This window comes from Manis pentadactyla, chromosome 16, assembly GCF_030020395.1.
Source record: "Manis pentadactyla isolate mManPen7 chromosome 16, mManPen7.hap1, whole genome shotgun sequence".
Classification (NCBI taxonomy): Eukaryota; Metazoa; Chordata; class Mammalia; order Pholidota; family Manidae; genus Manis; species Manis pentadactyla.
Window position 1 is genome coordinate 13,966,274 of NC_080034.1, and position 20,970 is coordinate 13,987,243.

Here is a 20,970-nt window from a genome sequence, read left to right on the forward strand (position 1 = left end):
CCAAGGCCCTGCATAGAGCTTTTTCTTTTTTATAATGGCTATTTAAATAATATAAATGTAGTAGCATGCTGTAATTGTGGACCTGGGACCAAACCTCACTTGACTATTACTAGTAAGGCCACACTTAAGTTACTGCTTTTGCAAAAAGGAGAAATTTACAGGCATGTGGTCAGGAGTCAATGAGGCATTGCACATAAAGTATTTTTCAGAGTTCCTGGCACCTTAAAGTTTCCTGATCAAATACTTCCCAGATCCCACATTCCACGGAACTCCCAGGACAGCATCTTAATGTGTGGACCTCTTCTGTAGCTATTGTCACTTTTTAATTGCGTGTATTTTATTTGTTAACTCTCCTAGGAAGGGGTTCTGCCTGCTTCATTTTTGTAACCCCGTCATATCTTCTGTCTTGGGCACCATAGCCAGCCAGTAAATATTTCAATTAAAGTTTGAATAGATTAGTGTGTGCTTGAAACAATAAACTAGAGCCTCTAGAGAATCAACTGCTCAGGGAAGTGAGTTTAGACTTATTTAGAAGCTTCAGCAACTGTTGCAGGCTTGGATGTGAATCAAATAATCTGGGCTTCAGTCTCACACTGCTAATCCTGGAGCAAGGCTTGCATGGGATGGTCCCTGAACACAAACACCCATGTGATGATTACTTCATACATAGTAAAAAATGAGCATAAAAACATGTACATATCATGCACTGTGTGAAACCACCCTGCATTCTTATACATGTTTTCTTAATTCTCACAAGCACCCTGGAGGTAGATAATTTTATCATCTCCATTTTACTAACGAGGAAACTGAGAAATAGGGAAATCACACAGCTAAACAGTAGGGTCTGAATTCAAACCTGAGCAGTTAACTCCAAACTCATGCTCTGAATTAATTCATAAGCAAAACTGCCTCTTTCCCCGAGTGTGGGAAATTTTTTTGGAAATGTGTGGACACGTTTTTATTTTATTTGTTTTCATCCTAAGTTATTTTACTATGGTTTGATGTAACCTATATGCCAAACTTGTGATTTCATGAGTATTTTGCTTGGAACAAAATAAGAGCAGTAGTTGGTCCTGAGTTGTTTTAAAGTAACATATGAAACAAAAAGTAACATGGGGGGTTTTTGGCTACAGCAACAATCATGAGGCAGTTTGTGAATGACTGAGGCTAAGAAAGCATATTAAGAAATATCCTGGAACACTGCTGGCTGCATGTCAGCTCATTAGACTATATTTCTTCCTTCTCTGATACATAAAATAAGATAGGAAAGATTTTGGTAATTATGTACATGGTATATGCATAATTATAATTGAGCATTGCATTATACCTAGTATTATTTATATAATTATAGCTAATATGTTCATCTATGTATGAATTGTAATGGGATTTAGTGATAAAATGGTCATGCCTTTAATGATGTACTACAGATTTCTCAGAGAGAGTTCCAATTCATCTGCACGGTATGTGGAGGCAATTTACTGGGAAGTTTGAGAATATCAATTGTATATTATATCTCAAATTAAGGGGAAAAAAGTAGAAAGTAGAACAAAGTTATGAAGAGGAAAAACAATGTAGGTGGAACGTGAAGATGAGAAAATCATGACTATTTTTCCAGAAGCTTAAATCATGCATCACAGATAACTAAAGCTGAAAGAAACACCATTTAAAGCTCCTTTTTGACTTACATGGAAACAAACTGTGAAAATAAGCTTCTGTCTTCACTTACTCGCCCACCTACAGAATTAATATGTAGCATATAAGATTAGAATATATATGCCCTATATACAAATCTAAAGTTAAAACTTTGAAGTGCACAAAAAGAAAGGACAAATAGTGGTGGTGGTGCTTGTGGAAATAAGCTTTTTTTGGCTTGGCTGCACTGATCAATGTGGAACTTATTTTAAAATAAGAATCTCTGCATAGAACTGTGACATAATTTATATTTTCCAGGAGGAGTATTTGATTGTTTCATATTTGACATTGACTGAAGCTGTTTGCTCCTATCCCTACTAGAGTTTGCTCAAATAAATCAGATCACCATGTATCTGATATCTGATACTGTATATATTAGACTTTCTGTTTTCAGACATATCATATAACTTCATATTATAAACTAAACTCTATTATTTTGGTTGTAGTCGGTAAGCATTTTGTGCTTTTAAGCTGTTTTGAATGACTGTTCTGTGCCACAAATAAAAGCAGCATTCAGGCAAGCTCTTCCTGGTTTCATTACTGCTGCTAATCTCTGGTGGCTCAAAGTGCCAGTTGCTTTTCTCTGTATTTACAAATTCACTTCTAATAAAGTAGATTTCCTGCACCTGTGGGACTCTGACAGCCCCTGCACAGATGTTCCCCTGTCCCATCAGGCTGGAAAAACTGGATTGCAGGCAACAGCCAACCTACTTAGCAGGGACAACTGGCTGTCCTGGGCACCCTCCGTCTTGCCCTTTCTCTTTGGTGATGATGTCCCCCCATAAGCCAAGTGTCCCTGCCCTTTCAGTGACTTCTTCCCATTATTCATGTTCTCAGAAAAAAATCTGATCAAAGAAATCATAGCAAGTTGTTAAATGTTTGATAATTTAATATGCTTCCCCTCCTGGGGATATTTACACTTCAACAAGCTAAAATCCTTCATCTAAAAGAATAAATCTCAGAGGGTGAGATTCCCGGCATCAACAAGCCATGAGGGAAAAGATTTTCTTTGTTTTTGAGATTTTCCTCATGCCCTTGAAATTGCACCAAGTCTTTTTCAACCATGTGATGAGAAGATCTCCTAAATTGATCATATTGCCTCTTCACAGGATTTCCAAACGCCTAATCTGGAAGATGCACAGGTAATTTTAAAAAAGCACAGAAAAAATTTTTAAAAAGCCAAGTTACTTAAAAAGGCATATAGCTCCCAGGATTGGCACAGGACTCATATAAAGTATAAAGTTCAAGTCCTAGGGCTTTTGGATTCAAAAGCCCGTAACGTTTCCCATTGCCAGTACAGGCTATTGCTCAGGCAGACGGGTGCATACCACTACAGTGATATGATAGGACATCTATTCTAAGATTATGTGCCAATGAAGAGGGCAGACTGCATCCCTGTCTTCATGAAGCACCTGGCCACATTACTTCATAAATATTTGTTTGCATATTTATCCTCTGACCTACACTGGCAGCCACTTTAGGGCAGAGCTCTGTCTTGTTTAGCCATCTGTCTACAGCCCATAGCTCAGTTCTAGTGAATCTAACTCTAAATGAACAGCTGTAGAATAAATTCTAGAGAAGTTTTTGTGTAGGACTTGAATAGCAACCATCAGACTACACTTTGTAATTAGTGGAAATTAACAATTTTGGAGGGAGATGGGTAAGGAGAGAAGGTTGCAGAAGAGGTATGAAATGAACAATAACATTCTATTTACTCATAGGACAAAAATGATTTTTCTACTTAAAATGGTTACAGTATTGTTTCTTTTCCTGTCTTCCACCTAGATATAAGAACAGGAGCTTAAAAAATGAGTAAACAAGTATCATAGTCTGAGGTGCTGTAACAAAATGCCATGCCACAGACAGGGCAGCTTATACACAACAGAAATTTGTTTCCCACAGTTCTGGAGGTTGGAAATCCAATATAAGGGTGTCAGATTGGTCAAGTGGGAGCCCTCTTTTGGGCCACAGACTTCTTATTATATCTTCTTACAACCAAAGGGCCTAAAAAACTCTGTGGGGTCTTTTTTATGAGCGTACTCATCCCATTCCTGAGGGCTTAGCCCTCCCAAGGGAAACGGAACACCTCCGGAGGCCCCGCTCCCTAAAACAAGCCCACTGGGCATTAGAATTTCAGTGTAGGAATTTGGAAGCACACATTCAGACCACAGCATTCCCCTCTGCCCGCTCCCCAAATTCCTGTCCTTCCTGCATGTGAAATACACCCATTCCATCTCAATTAGTTCCGAAAGTCTTAACTTCTTCCAGCATCAACTCTAAGTCCAAAGTCTCATCTAAATATCCTCTAGATCAGGTACAGGTGATTTATCCTGAGGCGCTTGCTCTCTGGCTGTGAACCCGTGACATCAAACAGGTCATGTGTTTACAACATACAACACTGGGACAGACAGAGCACAGACATTCCTGTTTCAAAAGGGGAAAATAACAGTAAGACAAGCAAGTCCAAAACCTTAAACCTTCCCAGGCATCCCCACTCCATGGCTTTGCTGAGCAGAGCCCATGCGGACACTTTCAGGGTTGGAATTGTCTGACTGTAGCTCTCCCTGGATAAAATCCCAGGCAGGTGCTCCACCAGCCTGGGGTCACAGGCCCGGGGCTCCACGAGGCTCCATCTTTTGAAATCAGGAGGAGGTAACATATGCCATACTTTGTTGAGCAAGGGGCTGGCCCCCACACTTTGGGTGGCACTACCCCTGTAGCTTTGGGCAAGGGTCATCTGGCCTACTGAGACCCAGGGAAGAGGAGAAGAGCCTCCCTTTTGAAAATAAGGAGACAACCCTGATGATCTCTGAATCGTCTTTGAGGTCCTTTTTCCATTGTCTTGAAGAATATTGCGTGTGCTAAGTCCATAATAGCTCTATGTCCCCTCTTATAAATCTAAAACGTCTGACACTTTATTTCTTCCTGTATCCTTCCCCTTCAGATAAATTAGCTGTTTTCCTGCTGAAGTGTCTGATTAAGTCCTTGGTTGACCCCCACCCTAATCTTACCAGAGGGTTGCTTGTTCACACCATTAGTGTTCTCTTCCGAACATGGTTTCTCACTTGTTATGATATGGATAGGTTTTTTCCAAATTTTTTAGTTCTGATTCCCTTTTTTTTAAGTGTCATTGATATGCAATCATATGTTGGTTTCAAATGCACAACACATTGGTTCAATAATATCTGTATTATTAAATCCTCACCCCCTCTAGTGCGATCACTATCAATATAGTAAGATGTTAAAGAATCATTAACTGTATTCTCTGTGTTGTTCTACTGTCCCCGTGACCAATTTAGATTTTGATTGTGAATTATTGTGCCCCTTAACCCCCATCCTCTTCCCCTCCCCAACCTCTGCTGCTTGGTAACCACTAGTCCCTTCTTGGTGTCTGTGAGTCTGCTATTTTGTTCCTTCTGTTATGCTTTGCTTTTAATACTCCACAAATAAGTGAAATCATTTGGTATTTGTTTTTCTCTGCCTGACTTATTTCACTGGGCATAACACCCTCTTCTTTAAGTCATTTCTCTTCTCTTATTTTACGATAAATAGTTAAGAGAAGTCAAACTGCACTGTCAACACTTGGCTTAGACATACTTCAGCTATGTGACGAGATGATATGTTAATTAGCTTGACTGTAGTAATCATTTCGCTCTCTGTAATCAAGTCATCATGCTGTATACCTTAAATATATACAATTTTTATTGACTAAATAAATGTTTATAAAATTATAAAGAAAAAGATAGCTTCAGCCAAATATCCAGTTGCACCACTCACAAGTTCTACATTCCATGAAACACTAAGACACATAGTTAAGCCAAGTTGTTTGCCACAGCAGGGATGGCCTTTCTTCCATCGTCCAATGACACATGCCTCATTTCCACCTAAGGCTTCATCAGAACAGACTTTACCATCCACATGTCTACCAACAGTCTATTTACTACCACTTAGACGGTCACTCAGTTGGCATTTCCGCAGCTTTCTTCTCCTCTGAGTCCTTCCCCAGAATTGCTCTTAACAGTCCACTCACGTCAGGCTTTTCCTAACATAAGCCTCAGAACTTCCAGCCTCTACCCACTCATTACTCACCTCCAAGGCACTTCCATGTGTATGGGTATCTGTTACAGCAGTGCCTTCAGTTCTCAGTATCAATTTTCTTAGTCTATTTGGGCTGCTGTGACTGGGTAACTTAAACACCAGAATGCTGGCATGGTCAAGTAAGAGTCTTCTTCCAGGTCACTGTGTCCCCAGATGGCTTACGGCTAAAAGGGCGAGGCTGCTCTCTGGGGCCTCTTTTATACTAATTCCATTCATGAGGGATCCACCCTTGTGGCCCAAGCACCTAATACCATACATTGGGCACCAGGATTTCAACCTAGGAATTTTCAGAGGACACAAACACTCAGACCATAACAACAGTTACATTTGTGTTGGTTTTGTTTTTCCATTATGGGTATTTTAAGTAATTAACCAGTCAATAGATAATTATTAAGGGCTTACTGTGTGCAAACACTGGGAAAATGCAGGGTGAGATGAGACGACAAGTGCCCTTTTGAGTCAACAGCATCAGTGACTTAGACAGGGGTTGCTCAGGGTAGTGGGGAGAGGAACACCATTGGAGAGCAGTAGAGGTAATGAGGACGGCAGGCTTTCTCCATGTTTGCCTTTCAGTGGACACGTGATAACGATACTAACTAGCACGTATTGAAAACTTAAGGTCCAGGTATTGTTTTAAAATATTTTACAGGTATTAACTTTAGAATTTCACAATAATCATAGGAGATAAGTAGTAGTATTATCCTTTTAACTTTACAGAAAAGGAACCAATATACTCATAGACTAATTTGTCTGTGATTATGCAAAAAGCAGAGGAGACAGAATTAATACCTTTGCTGGAAACCACTGTGAGAGTTGTTAAGTTTCAAGAGGGATTGAGAACGAGTATTACTTAAGGATGGAAAGTATTCAAGCATCTATACATGCAAATTGGGATGGTCCAGTAGAAAAGGATAGGGTGGAAAATTTGTTTTCCTATTGAAAATCATTTGATACCATTTCTCAGAAGGAAAAAATAGGTTTTTTTTATCCTCTGGAAATCCTCAATTGTCTCATGAATTTTATGGAATTGCAGTCAGTTTCTCTTTCAAATGACTATATAGTCCATTGAAGCAAATATTAATTTTTTATCTCCATATATTTTGGTCCTTTAAATAGAAATTATTTTACCACAGATCTCCTTGAAAGTGCCAACAATAGAAACACATCATAAATATATGTTATCTATTGATAAATAGTTACAGTGGTGGAGACAGATATAGATAAAAACTATGTATGTGTGATAAAAAAGAGAAAAATAAAAATTCTCGAATCTGTGAATACTTCTTTGTTCCGCCTGACGTTTATCAGAATAATTTTTCCCACTTCTGTCACATTTAAATGTACAGGACAACTGCAAACAAAATTATATAGACCAAAATAAGAGAATCACAAAATATTCACTTAGTTTTTTTGTTTGTTTACTTGCTTGCTTGGGTTGTTGGTTGATTGGTTATCTTAAAATCTTTGTGGGTTGTCAGATGACTTGATAAATCTTCATTTAGCACAATTTTTTACTATTGAAAACTTTGAATTACTGTGTTTCAGCACACTTGATTAATCTGTATACAAACAAACATGATGTTTGAGGATGCAAATCTCTTCCCAGAATAAACATGAGTGCTTTAAAAGAAATCCTTTTAACTTATAAGCATCCTTCTCCTTTCCTCTGTTCTCTTGTCAGTTCAGAGAATGACAAAAGATTGGAGAGGGAAGCAGTGGAGGCAGGCATGTGACAGGCCAGAGCGGAGCAGGGCTGAGGTCAGCCCGTTGGGCCCAGATTCATTTCCTGACTTTCTTATGCTTTCAGAGTGTGAGGAAAGCTGTCAAAGTTAGTGGTAACCGCTGGACAGCAGGGAACAAGGCATTTCTGTAAATTCTGGAATATAGAGGACTGTTTGTGAATTATTTCATGAATTTTAAAGTTTGGAATTCAGTGGAAGAAATTTCCCTTAAGAGCTTGTCTTAGTGTTACTATTATGCTTCCAGCATTGATGTGTTTTTTGGAATCTAAAATCCTTTAAAACATACTTGTTTTTCTAAAATATATGCAACCTATATTCCAGTGTTAGAGATGCGGATCTAAAGCAATACTGTGACCTGAAGAATATTAGGTAGGACTAAAAACGTTATCACTATTGGACTCCATCTGGGCACAATTTCTGTAAAATTGCCAAAATGGCTTCTCTTCTGACAAGCTTGATTCCTGATCTAAAGTTACAGGGACACTAGAAGATGATCTGGTTACTGGTATGAACACAGTAGAATCTCCCTTATTTTCAAATGTGTATTGTATTTAGTGAAGTGTGACTAGCAAACACTGAGAAGCAGCAGCATTTGACTTACACATGCATTTTGACTGCTTACTTCTTCAAGTAACCATGTATAGAGAATGATACATTTTCCTTTTGAATTTCGAGGCAAAAACCTGTCTTTTCGGGTATTACACCTTAACAATCCGTAACTGGTTTGTTATTTCAGAGAGCCTTCAGCTCTCAAACAAGGCTTCAGTAAATTGCAAACTTGTTTGAGGTTTTTTTGAAGAGTTACTTCATTTTTTATTTTAAAGCTAAAAAGAAAAACTTGCAAGACTTTTAAACATTTCTTTTTTTATATTAAAAAATCAGAAGAAAATCTTGAATTTAAAGGAAAATAAATACTATTTTTCTAATATGATTCTAAGTATTTATTGTACAAAATCATTAACTTTAATCTGATATTGAACAATATTATAGACCAAATTTTTTTTTCATTTGGGATTTTCCTCATTGTACAAACTGAAAGTAACTCATTTTTTACATCTTCAGTTTCTATAGTTTATATTTCATATAGTTTTATATATTTATATGTAGTTTTTATAGTTTAAATTTTGTAAGGTATAATTTTCAATAAATATTTTTCCATGGCAAAGCTAGGTGGGAATTGACATAGTTGGTACCTAATTAAATTTCAACATGTAAAATGGTGCCCAGTTTGTGGTTCTAAGAGAATATGTCACTGGACTGAAATGTTCTGGGCCTTACAGAATGAGTTGTGAAACTTGCTCTGACTAATCCTAACTGAAGGACAAACATCAGTGATTAACACTTTCGAGCAATCCCAACCATTAGGTTGTCAGCAAGATAGGCTCTAGTCATCTAAATTTTCTATCAGGAACAATACAGTCTAATCATAGGTGTAGCTAAATAAATATTTACTTAGGACATTTCTTCTGCATATTTCTGTATAAAAACATAATAAATAAAATAATATTCATTGCAAGGTAATAACATGTCTACCCCATTCTATTTAATTGAAAGAATACAAGGCAATTAATCTTTACCTGCACTAATGAATATATATTCCGATAATGAGTTGCTTGTCTTAGCCCATTTAGGCTGCTATAACAGAATACCATTGACTGGTGACTTAAAAAATAAACATCCCTCTCTCACAGTTCTAGAGGCTGGAAAGTCATCAGGGTGCAGGTACATTCAGTGTCCGGTCACGCTCCACTTCCTGGTTCATAGACGGCTGTTTTCTGACTGTCCTCACATGGTGGAAGGGCCAAGAGGTCTTTCCAGGGTGTCTTTTATAAGGTCACTAAGCCCACCCATGAGGGTCCACCCTCATGACCTAAATTCTCCCAAAGAACCCACTCCAAATACCCACACATTTGTGATTAGGTTTCCACATGCCAATTTGCGGGCCACATTCTGTCTATAGCAGTGCTGATGTACAACAGAATTCTTTTTCTAATTTTAACATATATATATATATATATATATATATATATATTTACTATTTATAAGATAAAAAGCAAACAAGGCACAAAATACATCACAATAGCCTGCCTTCATATTGAAACATCATGATCATGGAATGATCCATAATATTATTCAAATTCCTTATAATAAAAGCCCTTGAGTTAGAAGTATACGGTCTTAAAAAACCTTCAGTAAACCTTCATTCCCAATATTTAAACAACTCAGTAATGGCAAATCACAGTAGATAAAGGGGTAGCAAACAAGACTCTGAAGATTCTTAGTATAGGGAAGTGAAGAAGAGCATGATCTCTGGGGTCAGTAGTCGGAGATCTAGTCTAGTGGTGACATGCCATTTCCTAGGTCCGTGGGTAGACAGATCACCTCGCCTTCCCACACAGAGCAGAGACTGGTGTGATTTGAATACCTCTTTTTCCCAGACAAGTTTAGAATCCATTGAACAGCCCATGCAAGGCATCAAGGAAATGAAATTGTTATTCATCCACTTTGTTATTGACAATAGCTAAGTGAGAGATGTGGGTTTAGATCTTCCAACCAGTAGACCTCCAAATACTTTACCCCAGAATGAAACATTAAACTCAGCTGAATACAGAGTTTCAGCTTTTTGGAGTGGCTGAATTCTCAGAAAAGAGAAAGGGAGAAAGGAACTGAACTGCCCTTGTGTAATGCCTTCTTCCAAATGGGACCAGATGTGCTAAGAAAGGCTAAAATCTTCTCTTTGCTGAAAGACCATCTATATGTAAATATGATGCTAAGGAACTATAGGGTTTTCCTGCAGTGTCAACAGACCATAAATAGTAAATAGCAATAGAATCTATATAATAAAATTATTATGAAGGTTAAATAAGATGAGTGCATAGTAGTATTCAATAGAGTTACTATTTTTCTTTTTTATCATTGCTATTAGTATTTCAAAAATCTTACATCATCAAGCCCTTTTACCAAGCCAAAATTGCTTTCTTTGGGCCAGTAAATGGTGTGCGATGAAAAGTTTTCAATGTGGAGATGGAAACGCAGTATATTATTTCCTAAAATATTCCATGATTTATCTTTCACATGAAAGTAATTACCTTTATCAGTGAGTAGAAACTGACAGAAGAAAAATCAGTTACTGAAGTAATTCTCCAAGAATGCTGAGAGGTAAAGTCTCTCATCAGCACCCCTAGCAGTAGAAGGACGGGAGGAAGCCTTCAGTCTTAAAGGGAGGTGTGGGTGAGTACCCCAGCATGCACTGCACACTCTGTAGCAGCGTGCAGAGATTCCTACCTCCTGTTCACAGCCCATGCTGGTGCAGCAGTCTGCTTGAGCAGCGACCTGCAGATGGACATGTAGGCTGTGGCTGATTAAAACGAATTTTCATGCATTATTTCCAGCATGAGAAATTAGATTCTGGCTACTAGCTGCCTCCCCAACATTTATACTGAAGCAGTTGTAGTAGGAAACACTTAATAAATCACACAAACACACATAAAAATTACATGGGATTAGTCATATACCCAAGAGAAATGAGAACACATGAATATTAGTAATAGCCAAAAATATGGAAACAATTCAGATGTTCACAAACTGATAAATGGATAAACAAAACATGATATATCCATACAATGGAATATTATTCAGCAATAAAAGGGATAAACTACTGATACAAACTCAACATGGAAGAAACTTAAAAATATCATGCTAAAGGAAAGAAGCCAATCACAAAAGATCATATCTCCATAACATAAAGGTTCAAGGTGAAGCAGCAAATGCTGGTGTAGAAACTGCAGCAAGTTACCCAGATCTAGCTAAGATCATTAATAAAGATGGCTACACTAAACAACAGATTTTCCATGTACACAAAACAGCCTTCTAGTGGAAGAAGATGCCTTCTATTTAATAGAAAGAACCTGGTTTCTTACTGAGAAACCAAACTTGAGAATCAAATAGTATGTATTTTTGATTCAAAAATCAAGATAGGCAACTTGCATTTCAGTGTATAAATTCAGTGATTGTCCTGGTCATAATTTAGCCCTTCTGAGATTGAAATGTTTTGCAATACCAAGAGCATAACAGAACGCAGAGCCTGAAATAAATGCTCCTTTCTAACTATGACTTCTGAGCTCTGCACCTTTTAGTTTTCCAAATTTATCTTTTTCTCATACATGTAAATTTATTTAGACATGTAATGACTGGTATAGTATTGTATCTTCACAGTGAATAGCATGACAAGCCATATATCTGCTTGTCTTTAAAAGGTTTTATTTGTTCATCAGCAAATGTTTCCAATGTCGTTATTTTCTCTTTTTTGCTCTAAGCCCTTTGGCAGTCTTTCAGTATGTTGTGTTTTGCCCAAGTTATTTCTGAGGAGGCCAGGCCACACAATTGAACACAAAAGGCAGGCAGAATGCACCAGGGCTGCAGGATGCCACAAATATTTGTGGCTTACTTTGTGTTTCCATTGACCCTGGAAAGATAAATTTTTATTGATGTCTTAATAGCTGTGGATGGCGCAAGGTAACTATGTTTGAAAGAAAAAGTGCAAGGAGCAGGGCCAAAGATGGAAAAGTATAATCCCTGGTGGGCAGGATGAAGGGTGACTGCATCAGCTTTTTCCTGTGTTTCAATAATAATTCACTGTAATAATGAAAATTTTGTCTTCCTTCATGTATAAGTGACTGTGTGATTCAAACAGTAATAGATGCACAGATTCCAAGTAACTTGAAGAAGGTATTATTCTTTCCTAATAATTTTTGGAATGCTATTTATGAAAAGAGTTGAATTACTTTCTGCCAATATATTAAGTAAGTCAAATTCCTCCCCCAGCTGCTTGCACACACTGACCAGTTTGCAGCAAGGAGCATATATTGAAGAGAATACATTATATCTCTCTCTCTCCCTCCCTTCCTCCATCTCAGATTTTGGGACCAGTCAAGAATTTTACTGGCTGCATAGAAGTTATAGAAATCAATAACTGGGAATTGGTCATCCCATCGAGGACAGTGAAGAAAATTCATATTGGCAATTGCAGGTAAAACACACTAATGCTTTAACTTTTCTTTTTTTAACTTTTTTTTAAATTCAACTGCAGTTTGTATACAATATTACATTGGTTTCATGAATGCTTTTTCAAATGCTTGTTCAAATTATCACACCAAAAGGTGATATTTCTATTAGAAATCTTCTAATCAGAACAACACTTTATTTCCCTCATTTTGTTTTTTTCACACTTCCACATTTTACTTTACTTTCTTACTGACTAATATAGAACTCTTAAACTATATAACAAGTCGGACCATTTACACATAACGGGTTTCTGCTTTGTGCTGTAGAAGGTGTATCACATCTACCACCAAATGATCAGTTAGTCTTGATCAGGAAGCATCATCTCTCAGAATATTCCAAATACAGTCACGTGGGTATTGCTCATTGTTCTTGAATTCCCATTATTAGCGGTATTCCTTTCAGACAATCCCCTTGTGGCTAAGAAATCTCTACATGTGTTTGTGTGGGAGGGGTTGGGGTGAATGGAAGATATAGGACATGTTACCCAGTATGAGGCATTAATACACTGCTATGAATTGGTTTAAAAGGATTTTGCCTGACAGTTAAGAAAAAAGAATCATTTTTGGACCTTTAATGTCACAGGTTATATAGGATGGCATGGTGAGGAAGGATGCTTGATTTCAGGACAGCATAAATACCCATTTGTCAAAGGCAGAAACACATCAATTCATTCTACCAAAAATATTTCTGAAATATTGAAATCCTCCTATACACTGTGGTCTGACAAGAATAAACAGTCACACAGTGACTGTCCTTAATGGGTTTATAGTGTGGTAGAGGAGATATTCGAAGGAATATATAAATATGAAGAGTGCTTTGGGGAAAAAAGTACAGATGGCTATGAGAACTTTACATATTGGAATGTAATCAAATCTGCTACCTGCAGGTAGGGGGAATTATTTATATTCAAATATTAAAGAAATACTTCAGAAAGTGAAAGGATAACTCATTCCACATAGTTTCACCATTAAGCTAGCACATTTCAAATATATTTGTTCCACCTATGTTATAGTCATAGATGGGGCTCTTTTTTTGTATGTGTGAGGCTTTTTTTTTTAATTAAATGAAAGCTTAATATCTTATGTTATACATGCTAGGTGGGTCCTAGCAATTTTTACATAAATCAAACACCCGTTAAGTCCTTATATTTTACCATTTATTCCTATGTTTTTTAAATGCTTATCTCCACTTTTTATTGATTTGAAGTTAGCATTATTTCCTAACAGTTATTTAACTCAGGTTCTTTGCTTTCTGCCATCTCTGTTAAATACTGTGATCTGTTAACTGACAGTTAAATAAATTATGAGCTAAGTAGTCAATCCATTAAAAAGGATAAAGTGCTTTGATAATGTATATAATCATGTGCTAATTTAGGAATTTGATAAATTTTTTCTATTTTTAATTTTATAAAAATGGGACACACAACTTTTGCTCATAAGAATGAGTATTAAAAAAACCTCACAAATGTGCATTGTGTGGTCTCAGCTATCTGCAAGCCAGTTCTGAACCTCATGTTTCTCGGTCTCTCTTCAATAAGGGTCCTATTTTATTGACCTGTACTTACTGACCATTCAATTGACCTTTATTTTGCACTATTGGTTCTGTAACCACTATGTAAGACTTTAAGCTTGTAGTTTTATTATCCTTCCCTTTATATCCAACATAGCTGTACAGAAAAAAAAAGCATTTTGCTTATAATTAGAGTTGGGGCAAGTGGAGACTTGCATTTCTCTAAACATCTACTCTGTTCCTCTTACCAATCCCTGCCACCACTTTATTTCAATTGGGCCTACCTCTCCTAAAAGGGATATCATACTGAATTATTTTAGAATACAGTTTTCAAAGCCTAATTCTGCAAATCATTGGCTGTACGATACTGAATAAGGTTTAAAAGTTCCACATTCTTGTCTTCTTTTCTGTGAAATCAGAAAAATGACCCTTGCCTCATAAGATTGTGAAGAAAATTAAGTTGGATAAAGTTGGACTCTCCCCTATGTTGAAAGCTCAGTGGTACTGGCCTTCTTTGCCAAATTTACTGCAGTCTCCAGAAAGTTGCCTCTTCTAATCCCTTTCTGAGAAATCTCTGCACCCACTCCCCAACCCCTTTCTTCCAAACTCTGGCTTCTTCTCAATATTGACACTTCAACTTTACTATGACCTTGTCTGAGTGACCGTCCTAGACCACCTAAGATATAATGATCAACCATCCATGTTTCCTAGTCACTCTTTATTTCCATAATGTTTTTATTCTTTATGAGAGATGACACCGTTTGAATAAATTTACTTATTTGTTCATTGGTTTCCTTTTTATGACTCTCATTACCAGTGTGAGCTCCATGTGGGTGTGGACTCTGCAGTCCTCTTTCCCTGCTATTTCCCAGGGCCTGGAAGAGTAGATGCTCAAAGATTTCCTGTATAAAGTATCTTGTGTTTCTACTATGATTATTTCTTCACACAAATTTTTATTACGAAATTCCTTTTAGATTCTCTCTACAGAGAGATTCTCAAACTTTTTGGCCTCTAAAAACTTATTGTTGACTACAAAGAGCTTTTTCTTCAATTTGGTATATATTAGTATTTATCATATTAGAAATAAAAACTAGGAGTTTTAAATGTTTTTATTATTTAACATAAAAATAAAAAGATAAGTTCATTACATGTTGGCATAAGTAACAGAATATAATATTTTATGAAAAATATACTTAGCAAAACAAAAATGATGGAAAGAATGTCAATGTTTTATGTATTCTGTAAAAATTTTTAATGCCTGGCTTAACGGATGGACACACCTGGATTCTCATATGTGCTTCTGCATTCAGTCTAACCCAGTGGTCGTTCTACTGAAGTAACTGAAAAACTGGCCTCACACATATGAATTTGGAAATAATAGGGATATTTTAATAGCTTTTTCAGATCATTGGAATATTCTTTTTTGGTATTATGCCAAAATTTGGTAAGTAGTAGATTGTTAAAGGTTAGTTGCAATGTGAAATGTGAAACCTGATCAGTGGAACTTTTATACTCTGTTAAATTAAAATCCATTGTCCTTTTTTACATTTTCAATGGATCTTTCTCCCATGCACAATTCTGTACTAGCTCTTGGAAAATAGTGGTTCCTTGAGTTATTCAGCTTTTTCAAATGTCAACACATATCAATATACAAACTATCAAAAACTCTTTATCTGTGAATATCCTCTCCAATCTCATCAGAAAAGCCTGTAAGTATTGTAAAGCTGTCAAATTCACAATGGTGGATAGAATTTTTCCAAAATTCTAATATTTGTTTTAAAAGCTCAAACTGTATCATTGGCAGCAAATCTTATTAGTTGTTTTTCTTCGAGCGACAGGCTCATTTTGTTTTTGAGAAAATGTCTGCCTCCTACCTAAAACTGCACAACCATAGTCTGAATGTTAGTCACTCTTTCAGGCAAAACTGTTTCATGGAAAGAAGCAGGTGGCTGGTCTCCCAGGCCCAGTAATCGCCCAAGTGCTTCTCATGACCACCATTACACTTCACATGCAGAAGTGCTTCTTGTCTACTGGCTATTTCTTCACATTATTAAAGAGCCAGGTACTTATAATTTCTAAAAAATAATAATTTTACCACTGCCTCAAGTACATTCTCTAGTGAAATTAGCACCTTGTAAGTGGAGAACACTAGACCTATAGTGTGATTTGGTGTTCCTCTCTTTATTCACACTGAGCCATCAACACTTTTATCACCATTATCCTTGCACCATCACTGCAAATGTAAACTCAGTGAAAAAGCCACATGACATCTTGGTATTGTAAATAAAAATAGTTTAACGTCACAGACCATATGGAAAATTGTTAGGGTCTCCCGGACCACACTATGAAAATGACAGCTTTTGTATTAATTTATCTGGCGGCTCTCTATTTACCAGATCATTATAGCAAAGTTCATCCACACAGGCAGTTGTTTCCACAGTGGAGGACTACGTGTGATTCAGAATTTTATTACAAGGGTGGCAATCCCACCATTTGCTATTAACTGTGTACTGAAATGCTGCAAATTGAAAAGCCAGAACTAAAATTAATACCCATCTCTATCTTACACACACAAAGTTAGGTGACTGTCTTCACAATTTGTGGATCTCTTGCTAGATGCTCACTGATGCATTTTTTAATTGACCCAAACACTTAAATTTGTTGAATAACATGTTCCCACTCCTCTTCTCAAATTTTTGCAATCAGTTTTGTACTGGTCATCTAAGAAATCCAGCAACAGCCTTCAGTGCAGCATTGGCAAGGAAACTGATTCACCTCTTGTGATATTTTGGGGTTTTGTTTATTTGGATGTTGTTGTTCTTTGATTTTTTTGTTTACTTAAATCATTCTACGAAGACTTTTCCCAGTAATGGAACTGATAATAATTATATCTCTGTATGTAACAAATCTTTTCACCTTTGGATTGTTTTATTATTTCCTATTTTAATGGTCACTTACATTTACTTCACCTGCATTTAATAACTAGACAGTGTGTACCTCAGGCACAGGAACTTTATTATCATGTATGACTTGTCCTGTTCCCAGAACATGAAACACTGGCTACTCAGGTGGACAGACACCAGTGTAGTGAGCCATCAAGAGCAACAAAATTAGTTTGCCTCCTCTTCTTTCCTGCCCTGGAGATGCACTCAGGTGTGATATGGCGACACTCTCAACAGCCTCATTAGTGAGAGTAAAACATTGAAAAGGAGAGAAATGGGTGTTGAAGAGGATGATAAATATGATGGAATACTTACATGTCAGCTGAAAAGAATGAAATACATCTGTATGTGTTAATTCGATGGATCTTAAACCATATCATTGAGTGAGAAAAAAATAATAATTATAGCAACACACCATTTATGTGCACTTTTAAAGCTGCCCTAGTAGCAACAACTAACTTTCCCTTCATTATGCATTCTCCAATTCTCCATATAATATTAAATATTCTGGTTTAAGTGTTATTTGTATCCTGTTGCTTTCAAATAATTACTATTTATGAAGGAGTGTATGGCAGTAGTGGGGAGAATTATTCAAATAGAAGGAAGTGATTCAGAAACAAAAGACAAAAAGCAACAGAGATCATTTTCCACTTTTAAAATTTTTGTTCATTAATAATCTCAACAGGCTACTGGTATCATTAAGTCAAACATTATTTGCTTTTCAGAAGATAGTTAAGTTATAAAGTATATAGCATGCTGTTATAAACCTGTAGTAACCTTCCATAATCCTACTTTTAAACAAATATTTATACAAATATTTTATTAGTAAAAGACTGAAATGTAGAGTTTTAACATCTTAGTAGTACATTAGTGGCATTTAAATTTCAAATAATCATTCACTGTCATTTTCAAGTAGAAAATATGAACTTTCAGTACAAAATCTGAGAGAAAAATTGAAAAAATGGTTTCCATCAGAAATGGGAATCCAAAGTTGATCATTTTATACATTCAAATAATATAACCAAATAAAATTCTAAAATTTAATGAGGGAAATTAGGTACTTTATAGTTTTCTCTAGGTTTTTTTATATTGTTAATGTACAATTACTTGAACAACATTATGGTTACTAGACTCCCCCTATTATCAAGTTCCCCCCACATACCCCATTACAGACACTGCCCATCAGTGTAGTAAGAAGCTATAGAATCACTACTTGTCTTATCTGTATATACTGCCTTCCCCATGTCCCCACCCCCCAACATTATGTGTGCTAATCGTAATGCCCCATTTTCCCCCTTATCTGTCCCTTCCCACCCATCCTCCCCAGTCCCTTTCCCTTTGGTAACTGTTAGTCCATTCTTGGGGTCTGTGAGTCTGCTGCTGTTTTGTTCCTTCAGTTTTTTCTTTGTTCTTATACTCCACAGATGAGTGAAATCATTTGATACTTGTCTTTCTCCAGCTGGCTAATTTCACTGAGCATAATACCCTCCAGCTCCATCCATGTTGTTGCAAATGGTAGGATTTGTTTTCTTCTTATGGCTGAATAATATTCCATTGTGTATATGTACCACATCTTCTTTATCCATTCATCTACTGATGGACACTTAGGTTGCTTCCAATTCTTGGCTATTGTAAATAGTGCTGCGATAAACATAGGGGTGCATCTGTCTTTTTCAAACTGGGCTGCTGCATTCTTAGGGTAAATTCCTACAAGTGGAATTCCTGGGTTGAATGGTATTTCTGTTTTGAGTTTTTTGAGGAACCTCCATACTGCTTTCCACAATGGTTGAACTAGTTTATATTCCCAAGTTTTCTCTAGTTTTTTAGCCATTCAGATAACATGTCTGACAGCAGTGTGTTATGAGGTTGATATTCTCTTGGTCTCCTAGAGACATGATTATCATTTACAGGAGACCAGATGATGGGCAAGAGCTGAAATTGTAGTTTGACATTTATTCTACATTTGAGACTGGAGAGGAGAGCTATCCACATGGAGCTAATGCTTCACAGATGTAGGAACTCTGTTTCGAATATGTCTGCCTTGACATGTCTTCCCTTTCATGGCTGCCAGCTTAGCATAATGTTTTTCAAATAGCTAGACTGTGCCATGATTTGCTGATTCCTATGATTGAGGACAGCAGTATAGGAGACCTGCCTTCAGAGAATTTTATTTGTGTCTACCGGGATGTCTGATAAAAGACCATGTAGTAACAGCCAGCAATAACATTAATAAATAATACTTCTTTTATTTCCACATTCTACATTTTTAAGGCATAGAGTACAACAAAACTGGGTTGACAACTTGATGGATTCATATGTATTTGCAGTTTTCTTTTCTACTACACTACACTATTCCTTCACTTCTCTCATTACTGTATTTTGTCCCATTTTTCTTTTCTATCACCTTCCATGAATTAATTCCTTATGCCTTTCATTATGTACGTCTTTGTCCACTTCAAAGCTCCTAGGAAATAGTCTTTTGGTGTTATATTTTTTAAATATTACTATTTAATTTCTACCTTTGAAATTTATTATCTTTAAACATCTTATAAAAACTGTGTGTATTTAAGGTGTACAACATGATTTGATATACATATACAGAGTGAAATGACTACTGCAGTCAAGTTAATTAACATATCCACTCCCTCATACTATTTTTTTTAATGGTGAGGCCACCTGAAATCTGTTAGCAATTAATACTGCTTAGTATGCTGTACAGTATTATCTACCATAGTCATAATTTTGAACATGAGATCTCTAGACTTACTCATCCCATATAACTGTAATCTTGCACTCTTTAACCAACACTCCCCATTACTCACCCCTGAGAACCACCATGCTTCTCTCTGCTTCTGTGTATTTGACTTCTAAAAATTCCACATATAAGTGAGATCATGCAATTTTTTTCTTTCTGCATCTAGTTTATTTCACTCGTTTACCATCCTCCAGGTTTATCCATGTGGTCACAAATGGCAGGCTATCCTTGTGTAAAGCTGAGTAATATTCCATTGTCTATATGTACCTCAATTTCTTTATCCATTCATCCATGGAAGGTAACTTACAGTGTTTTTGTGTATCTTAGAGTGTTACAAATAATACTTCAATGAATAGGAAAGTGTAGATATCTCTTTGAGTTACTGATTTCACTTCCCTTATAGGTATACCCAGAAGAGAGATTGGTGGATCATAGGGTAATTCTATTTTTAGTGTTTTCAAGAACCTCTATACTATATACTACTGGTGGCGGGACCCCTTTTCATCCCCACCAACACCATATGCAGGGCTTCCTCTTCTCCACATGCTTGCCAATGATTGTTATCTTTTTTTAAAAATAGTAACTATCCAACAAGCATGAGGTGGCATCTCATTGTGGTTTTGATTTTCATTTCCCTGATGGCTAGTGATGTCGAGCATCTTTTCGTTGGCTTGCTGGACATTTGTATGTCTCCTTTGGAAAATGTCTCTTCAGGTCCTTTGCCCATTTTTTACTTGTGTTATTTACCTTTTTGCTATTGAATTAAATAAGTTTCTTATATATTTTGGATTTCAACCCTTTATCAGATTTAAGTTTTACAGATATTTTCTCCCAATCTATGGGTTGTCTTTTCAGTTTGTTGATGATTTCCCTGGATGAGCAAAACGTTTTTAAATGTAGTGCCACTTGTATGTTTTAGCTGTTGCTCCTGAGCTTTTGGTATAATGTCCCAAAAAATCATTGCTAAGGCCAATGTCAATGAGCTTTTCCTATGTATTCTTCTAGGAGTTTTAGTTTCAGGTCTTACATTTAAATATTTAATATATTTTAACTTGATTTTATTTATGGTATAAGATAAGGGTCCAGTTGCATTCTTGTGCATATGTATATCCAATTTTCCCAACATCATTTATTAAAATTTATTCTAAATATGCAAATTTACATTGAA

The 20,970-nt window shown here is 36.4% G+C and overlaps 1 protein-coding gene across 1 annotated transcript in view; it reads left to right on the forward strand.

Annotated features, from left to right (window-relative positions):
- Positions 1–20,970, forward strand: part of EYS (eyes shut homolog) — a 1,412,275-nt gene that overhangs the window by 928,964 nt on the left and 462,341 nt on the right. Inside the window, 1 exon segment of the mRNA XM_057494276.1 lies at positions 12,449–12,561. Coding sequence (XP_057350259.1) covers positions 12,449–12,561 — 113 coding nt within the window.